The following is a 9,654-nucleotide window of genomic DNA, read 5'->3' as shown; positions in this document are numbered from 1 at the left end:
GGGGTGACGTAGAGGATAATTGTGTAAGGAAATAGGGGTGACGTAGAGGATAATTGTGAAAGGAAATAGGGGTGATGTAGAGGATAATTGTGAAAGGAAATAGGGGTGATGCAGAGAAAATAAGAAGAAGGTGGCAGCTAACAATAAAGCAAAATATCAAAATCTTCTACATGCATACAAGTAGGAAAAGGTTTGTAAGAGGAGAGGTGCGGCTGGTTAGAAAGCAAGAAGGAGATATATGTGTGGAGGCAGAGGACATGGCTAAATGATCATTCTGCGTCCATCTTTATCAAGGAAGAAGATGATGCAAAGTTTTAGTGACATGGAGAAATCTGGGATACGAAATGGTCTAGTGAAGTTGTGGAATGTAGTCCTGGAAAGGCTGTAACAAGTCAATTAGAGAGAGAGAACACAGGAGCAATGAAGAAGTGGACAACAAAGGATAATTAGCAAATATCATAAAGAAAGGCAGACAACTTTGAATTAGCCTTATTCTAAGTCAAGCAAACTTGTCAAAGGAGGCCATTGGAGTTACATTAGAGAAATGTAAATTAAGAAGAAGTAAAAGAATGATGATGTAAGAGAATTTGTAATTGAAAATGGGAGGCTCCTAATAGTAGAAGACAACAGCTAAGACCTGGAGAAATGAGCAGAAGACTATTACTACCATAACGTACAGGAGTAACACCAGAGAACTAGAATTGCAGGTGTTACAACCGTCTTCACAAAAATAAAGATGGTGGAAAAGCTTTCAGTGCTAATCCAGGACAAAACTAACAGTCACAGACAAATGCAGATTAATTAAGGAAAGGCAACAAGGATTTGTTAAAGGTAAAGTTTCTTTAACTAACTTGGTTGAGCTTTTAATGAGGTGACCCAGATGGTTGATAAGGCGACCACAGTTGATGTGCTGTTCATGGATATCCAATAGGTATTTGATAAAATGCCACTTAACAGGGTTGCCATCAAAGTGAAAATGCATGAAATAAAAGGGACAATAGCAGCGTGAATGCAGAGTTAACTGAATGATAGGAAATGGAAAATTGTGAGGAACAGTTGTTTCTTAGATCACAGGAGGGTGTACAGTGTGATTTCTCAAGGTTTGCTGTGAGAAACAATATTATCTTAATGGCTTATACTTCAGTCGACAAGGCACAATTTCAAAATTTTCTTATGGAAGTACAATGAACGAGGAGGATAGTGACAGGTTTCCAGAGGATATAGACATAGGAATGGACAAACACATGGCAGATTAAAATTAACCAAAAGAGGAGTGAAGTGATACATTTTTGGTCAGAAGATTCTGGGAGACAATGAGCACAATTCTAAAGCAGGAAGGGACAGACCCCTGGGGAAATATGTAGAAAATTGGATAGAAAGAAACTGTTTGGAAAAGAAGAGAGAACAGGATGACACACATTTAAAATGATTCCCAAAAGAAATAAAGGTGGCAAGGTGAAGGAAAATATTATGTTTAGGATCTGAAATACATGGTGGAGCCAGATTCAATCATTATTCCAAAAGGGAATTAGTTGAGCACCTGTAGAGAAAAGATTTGCTAATTTCTGGCGAAAGGATGAAGTGAAAGTGATAGTAGCTAAATTAATTTTGCAGAGAGGTGGCATGGGCTTGGAGGGTCAACAGTCTCTTCTGTACTGTGACCATTCTATGACTCTGGCCATTCTATTGGGCACCTTTGTGTGTTCCTGCTGTGTGTGTGTATATATATATATATAATATGTACAGAGTGTCACTCTCTCTTTCAATGCTACAGCTACTGGTTTGATCTTTCTCAATGTTTATCCTGCAGAGACTGGATCTTCTATCTGTCTCTGTCTCTCTCTCTCTCTTTCCCCATTTATAATGCATATACTGGTTGCCTCTGTAACTCTCTGCAGAATTATCATTTATATCATCTGAAAAGATGCAGGTGTCTATCAGGCTTAACCAACACTGTTTATTGGCTGGATGCCTGATTCCTGGCCCGAAATTGCCCATCTCAGATGACACTCCAAGCACAAGCTTGTTGAATGGGAGTTTCATTCTTGCTACAAACACATGTTTAGAAAAATACTTGGTGTAAGTTCTGAACAGGTACTTAGAGTCTTCAGTGTTGCCTTGGATGGTCTGGTCAAGGTCATCAATGAGGAGAGGCCTGTACCCACAAGGGGCAGACACTCCTGTAGGCAACATCTCCACCTTCAAGAGGAAGAATTTGCTGAGATGGTGAATGCTGGATTTTGACATGGCTGCAATGCTGGAAGAAGCTCAATGACCTGAGTGGTGATGTCAAGGTAAGAAACATTTTCTCATGCTCTCTGCTGTGTCACCACCATTCCCAGACTCAATGCACACAGTACTGTCTTTCCACTCCCCTATTACTTGCCCCATTCTGTGCATCTCCATCTCTTCGCATTTCTCATGCCCAGCTCTTCCTCCCTACATCTCAGATCTGGTACACTGTGTCTCAGCTAATCAGCCACATTGCTGAGTACATCACCACCAGTCAATAACAAATGCCCGTGAAAGGAAGCTTCCATCAGCCTTGCCTTTACATCTACACATCTGCACTCCCTCTCTCCTCTCAAAGAAAGCATGCTGGTCAATCCAGGCAGTGGGAGACTCATAGTCCTAATGAAGACAAGACTGCAGGAGCAATCAAGAAGAATTTCTTAACATCGAGTCATAGAGCAGGGAAACAGACCCTTCAGTCCAACCAGTCTCACCTGCCTGCTCCTGGCCCATATCCCTCCAAACCTTTCCTATTCATATACTTATCCAAATGTCTTTTAAATGCTGTAATTGTGCCCACATGCACATCCCCATTTTCTCTTTCCACTTCCATCTCATCCACTCGCTTTGTGAGATGAACTGTGCATAGTCCACCACATAAACTTCTCTTTCCCTTTGCTTTCCAGACACAACGAAACCTCATTCTTGTCTCAACCTTTCATTTCAGGTGCTGAAGGTATGGAAGCTGCTCAGCCAGTGGAGAAAGAGGGTTGTAACCCTTCCTGAAGATTACACACTCAGTTTCACTCTCACAAGCACCAGCTCAGACTGGCACTGCATTTACCTTTAGAACAGAGGTCTTCATGTGGTAAATCACTGGGCACGGATGTGCAAATACCAGGGCAAAGAGAGAGGAGTGCCCCAGGTGGCAGACTCAAGTGTGGTCTCTATGGGCCCAGCCTATTGAAAAACACTGATTCAGCACCTGCAAGAAATTTCTTAATTGATGGAGAAACCTGGTAACGAGCTCCCACACAGCGGTTCAGAGTACAGTGAAGTCCAGCTCCAGGCTTCATGTTGAGCACAGAAATTCATGTTTTGGCTCTGTGAAAGTACTGCTTCTTTTATCACAGTTGGGAGGGCTGTTAATTCCAGGGGGAGATGCTGGTGTAGTGGTAATGTCACTGGCTCCTACCACAGACCTCCAGCTTAATGTTCTGGGGATTAGATTTGAAACTACTTTGGCAGCAGGTGGAATTTGAATTCAACTTTTACAACCTGGAATTATAAAAATCAATAGACTAGAGCTGGCGATTCTCATTTATCATAACAGCTCATCTGGTTCCTAGTGTCCTTGAAAGATGGGAATCTGCTGTCCTTGCCTGGTCTGGCCAACGTGTGACGCCAGAATGACAGCAGTGTGGTTGATGCTTCTTAAATGTCCTCCGAAATGGCCTGCAGAGCAAGTCAGTTCAAGAACAGGCAGGGATGTGCAACAAATGCTGGTATTTCCAGTGGTGCTCATGGACCATATGAGATGTAAAGAAAAGCATACTAAGTGGGAATGGTAAGAGAACATTCAATCACATTATGGTTGATTTGTGCCTCAACTCTCTTTAGCTACTTTGGTGCTCCTTGAACTTTTTTTTTCCACACAAAATATGCTGTCTGCTCCAACAGATCCTCAGCATCCGGAGCTGCTTACGGGAAAGGTTTCCAAAGACCTGAACATAATGTGAATAACAATCTGAACCAGAAACAGTTGATCCAGTGGATTGTTAAGGCTATCTGTTTCTTGACTGATCAGGAGCCCATCTTATGGTGTATATTGATGCATCACACTGTTAGCTGGGGAGCAGGTCAGTTCTTTGTATGAGCTTGCTGATTGACTGAGATGTGTTTTGTGACCCATGGCACCAACAGCGTCAGGTGTAAGAGGGTTGTTGCTAAGACTGAGTGTACAGATTGGGTGAGGAATTGCTAGCATCACGGCATACTTCATACAGATGGATGATTACTTTGGGTACATTGTTCCTCTGAGCCAGGAGAGGAAGGGATCAGCTGGCAAATCTGGAATGAAATTTGAATTCACTCATAATCCATCACTTGCCCAGTGCTAAAGCCCAGCTGCAAGGTCATTGGAAGAAAGTGGGAGACCATGTCCCATATCTCTAGAACACCACTGGCAAAGGGAGTATATTAGACTGATTCCAATTACTCCAACAGTGTGTGCTGTTTTGAATCCCTTATCTAAGGAAAGATGTACTGGCATTGGAGGGCAGTCTAGAGGAGGTTCACTAAACTGATACTGTGTATGGAGGAATTGTCTTATGTGGAGAAGTTGGGTAGATTGGACCAGTACTCATTGGAATTTAGAAGAATGAGAGGCAACCTTATTGAAACATACAAAATTCTTAGGGGACTTGACAGGGTAAATGCAAAAAGGATAATTCCCCTTGTGGAAGAGTCAAAGACCAGAGTGCTTATCTCAATAAGGGGTCACACATTTAAGACAGTGACGAGGAATTTCTTTTCTCAGAGTGTAGCAAATCTGTGGAATTCTTTACCACAGAGTGTTGTCGAGGCTGGATCACTCAGTATATTCAAGGCTGTAATAGATTTTTAACCTGTAAGGGAATCACGGGTTATGAGGCAAAAGCAGGATAGAGGACTTGAGGATTATGAGATCAACCATGATCTCCTTGAATGGAAGAACAAACTCAATGGGCTGAATGGCCGGTTTCAGCTCCTGTATCTTATGGAAAAAATAGAGGAGGCCTGGAAACCCCCCATCAAACCACAGGACTGACAGACCTGATTTTTATTTTTAAACTCCCTCCTGGGATCTGAGCATTTCTGGCAAAACCTGCATTTGTTGCCCATCCCAACGTGTTTTTGAGAAGGTGGTGGTGAACTGCATTTCTTCATAAGCTTAGTTTCTGACTGGCAGTCTCGTATTTAAAGAAATGAATTGATGGATGTCACGGTATTATTTGTGCTGATGATCAACATACAATGCCTGAAATCTCAGTGATCTTACCTTCAACCCCTGCCTGGGGTCAGAAAGGTGTCAGGAGCGGGATCTGGTTTGACAGAAGCTGTTAAGTTTTTGTGGTTGTGAGCGCTACTAAACCACACACATTGACTCAAGACTGGTAATGTGCTGGGTTTTTTTTAATGCATTTCATTTCATGTCATTTCCTCCCCCAACCCCCATGTTCTTGACCATGTTTAGATCCCTGTCGGGCAGAATTGTTGGTGGAGTTTGGTGGTTCTTCACCTTGATCATCATCTCATCCTACACTGCCAACTTAGCTGCCTTCCTGACAGTCGAACGAATGGTGTCTCCCATTGAGAGCGCAGAGGACCTTGCAAAGCAGACAGAGATCGCCTATGGAACGCTTGATGCTGGATCAACAAAAGAGTTTTTCAGGGTAAGTACAAGGCCTTTCTCCCCAACTCTATAGCTATAGGTGAAATTCTTCACTACAACTGCAATTGGAAATATTTTATGAAAAAACCTGTATTTCTATCACACCGTTCAATACCACAGACCTTCCCAAAGTATTTTGTAGCCAGTGAAATGCAGTCTCATGCTGTAACGTCGAAATTTCAGCAACCACCTTGTATACAGAAAGATCCCACAGAAAGCATGCTGGGGGAGGCTGAAGGCCACACTGATATTGAGCCCCTTGTTGACATGACACAGTTGCCCTCGCCCCAGGGTTAGATGGGTAGGAGGTGGCGAAGTGGTAATGTCACTCGCCTCATGTCGAGGCCAAGGTTCTGAGGACGTGGATTTCAGTCCCACCACGGCAGCTAGCAAAATTTAAAAAAAAATTCAATAAAATCAGGAATGGAGAGCTAGATTAATGGTAGCCATGTAACTAGACTGGATTGTTGTAAAAACCCATCCAGTTTTGCCAATGTCCTTTAAGAAAGGAAATTGCTGTCCTAATGTGACTTGGACTCTATGTGACTCCAAACCAACAGCAATGTGACTGACACTTAACTGCCTTCCAGGCAATTTAGGATGGGCAGTAAATTTTGGCCTAGCCAGTGACGCCCATATCCCATGAACTTTTTTTATTAAATGCTGTTGTTTAGAAGAGCAAAGGATCTCAAGATTGCCACCTCACCAGTATTATTTCAAAAGTCTCTCATGGGAAGCTGGAAGTTGTGGAGATAGACATTCGATTGAGGGGTATGGGAGTACAGTATTGTGTTAATACTTGGAGATCATTGTCCATCTTCTGGCTCACATAGGCACTGATGACGGTCCAAATGTGAGATGCCACACAGATGTGGGAGGTCTCTTGTGACTGACACATTGCTGGTGTTTTAGGAAGTTTCCAGAGATTGGGGCATCAAATATCTCCTGAGATTGAGGAAAATACAATATCCCTTAAACGCAATTTTTTAAATTCACCCTGGAGAAGGTTGAGGTGGCTAGACAGGGAGCTGCCAATGTCAATTACCAATGAAGGCGGTGTATCGGTTCTGTTGAGTGATTGAACATTGATAAGACATAGAAGCAGAAGTAGGCTATTTGTCCCATCGGGTCTTCTCTACTTTTCAATGAGATTGTGGTTGATCTGATAATCTTTGACTCCACTTGTCTCACAACCCTTGATTCCCTTATTGATTAAACATCTGTCTATATCTCAGCCTTAATTATACTGAAAGATATAGCCTCTATAGTCATCTCCAGTTAAGATTCCACAGACTGACTACCCTCTGAGTGAGAGAAAGGCCACAGCAGGAACAGACAGCCCGTGTTCCAGGAAAGAAGAACTGCATTTGGTGCTGATGGAAACTCATTCTGTGTACTCTTCATCTTACACAGAGATCAAAGATTGCCGTCTTCGAAAAGATGTGGGCTTATATGAAGTCTGCTGAACCTTCGGTCTTTGTCAAAACCACAGAGGAAGGTGTAATCCGTGTGAGAAAGTCCAAAGGGAAGTATGCCTATCTCTTGGAGTCAACCATGAATGAGTACATTGAGCAGAGGAAGCCGTGTGATACCATGAAGGTTGGAGGTAACCTCGACTCCAAGGGATATGGTGTGGCTACACCAAAAGGATCACCTTTAAGGTGGGTGGATTTGTGCAACACTAGGTAAAAAACACACTGGTAGTGAAACTGTTGGTGGAATTAACAGCCTGATAGCTTAACTCTGGGAACTAAGACTCACTAATACTTTAACAACGGGAATAAACTCACAAATAGAGTAACACTAGGAATTAATACCTGATAGTTTAACCTGGGAACAAATACTGATAGTATAACACTGGGCACGAACGCCCTGATAGATTAACAGTATTAACTAGAAAAGTAACTGATAACATTATAATACAGTAGATTAATTTCACACTATTTTTAACTTCCCCAGCTATGGAGTAAGAGGATAATGCAGCTAACTAACTTCTGTGATATTCTGTAGAGGGATTTGTTAATGAGAATTTATGAGCTGAAATCTGTATGATTATCCATGAGATTAGATTAATTCTTTCTGAAAGTTTTTGTTGATTTTCATACCTAATCTCTTAAGTTTCTTTCTGATTAATTCCTCATAGCCAGACCATTTCCTAGTTTGGAAAAGAGTCAATTTGTTTAGAAACTTTGGAAAATAATGCAATTAATTTTTGAGATCTGCCTCAATACTCTATATGTGAAGATAGACATGAATGTCCAGCTATCACCTGCCCTACTTTCCCTGTCCAGTTGAATTTTGCCCTATCCTTTCAACCCTATCATGTCTGTCCAGTTGTGCCCAGCTCTACCTTAATCTGCCCTGCTCAATCCCACCAGCCCTGTCCTGTCTGCCCTGCCCTGCCCAATCCCACCAACCCTGCCCTGTCTGCCGTGCCCTGCACTATCCTCTCAGCCTTGCCCTGCCCTGCCCTATCCGCCAGCCCTACTTTGCTTTGCTCTGCTCTGTCAGGTCTACCCCGAACTTGAGCTCTCGTGCTGACAGCATGGTGAGTTGATATTATTTCCTGAAACACATCTCCTTGAACAAATAACAAGACTGAGAAGCATATTGTTCCTTGACAAACTACTGGAATATTCCATTGATGTTTTAGGAGGATCGCCGCCCTTTTACAAAATGCATCATCTTTGATCGCTCTTCAGCACTCCCTTATCATCCGAGCTCACTTTAACCATTACTGTGCAAACTCTGGACTCTAGCAGAATGTTGCATACCTGTATTGATGGTCAGCCTGTTGAAGAATCGTACAGCACTGGCAGGGACCATTCAGCCCACTCTGCCTATTCTTTGTGATTCCTATACAGCCCTTTTATCTTGCCCCCCATCTTTTATTCCATTGAACCAAACACCCTTCCCTCTCCCATGCTATCTTCAGCCCATATGGGACAGGTTACAGATATTGTGTTTGAAGAAAGTTGCTTAATAATTTCACCTCACCAGCCAAAGAGGTTCTACTGCTGTATTACATCTTAGGGCAAGCTACAGACCAGAACCATAAGAGACCTCCAAACTGACAAGCATTTGCATTGGTGTAGTGGTAATTTTACTGAGTTAATAATCCACAGACCCAAGCTAATATCCTAGAAATATGAGTTTGAATCCTTCTATGACAGGTGGGGACATTTGAATTCAATAAAAGCATGCAATTAAAAATCTAATGATGACCATGAAATCGTTGTCAATTATCATAAAAACCCATCTGGTTCACCAATGTCCTTTAGGCAAGTAAATCTGCCCTTCTTACCTGTATCTGATCTACTCATGACTGCAGACCTCCAGTTCTCTAAATGGCCCTAACAAGCTACACAGATCAAGGGGCAATTAGGGATAGACAATAAATACTGGCCTAACCGTGGAACCCACATCAAATGAAGATATATTTTCTTAAAATGTTAACAAAATACTGTGTTAGTGGAAAACTGAAATAAAAGAAATGCTCAGAGGGTCAGGCACATTGAGCCAAAACCTTTTTCACCGCAGAAGCTGCTTGGCCCCCTGACTGTTACCGGCATTTTCTGTCATTGGAACATTAAACAGTACAGCACAGGAACAAGCCCTTGGCCCATGCTGATGAGCCGACCATGATGCCACGATAAACTGATCCCTTCTGCTTGCCCTTGCTCCATTTCTTGCATATTCATATGCTTGCCTAAAAGTCCCTTAAATGCATCTATCATATCTGTTATTAAAAATATCTGTTATTTTGCCTCTTCATTTTTGCTGCTCAATACAACTAAAGACGTACCCTTTACCTCAGAACTGGTGGGGTCTCTCAGTGAATCTTACCTGCTCACCTCACGTCATCAGCAGTTGTACTCCCAGATTAGAGAATTTGGGAGAATGAATTCTGTTCAAAGACTTGCCCTGACTCCAGGGGAGCTGCCCTGTTGCTCTGTCTCCATTCCAATTCGACATTCCCACACCTCGTC

The 9,654-nt window shown here is 42.4% G+C and overlaps 1 protein-coding gene across 2 annotated transcripts in view; it reads left to right on the top strand.

Moving 5' to 3' along the window:
- The window catches only part of gria1a (glutamate receptor, ionotropic, AMPA 1a), a 194,456-nt gene that overhangs the window by 167,484 nt on the left and 17,318 nt on the right, over positions 1 to 9,654 (top strand). For both annotated transcript variants that reach the window (XM_048603593.1, XM_048603591.1), the window contains exons 12-13: positions 5,468 to 5,666; positions 7,079 to 7,326. In XM_048603593.1, coding sequence (XP_048459550.1) covers positions 5,468 to 5,666; positions 7,079 to 7,326 — 447 coding nt within the window. The remainder of the gene's footprint in view (positions 1 to 5,467; positions 5,667 to 7,078; positions 7,327 to 9,654) is intronic.

This window comes from Rhincodon typus, chromosome 12 (assembly GCF_021869965.1).
Source record: "Rhincodon typus isolate 14 chromosome 12, sRhiTyp1.1, whole genome shotgun sequence".
NCBI classification, from domain to species: domain Eukaryota; kingdom Metazoa; phylum Chordata; class Chondrichthyes; order Orectolobiformes; family Rhincodontidae; genus Rhincodon; species Rhincodon typus.
This window is presented reverse-complemented; position numbering and strand designations above follow the sequence as displayed.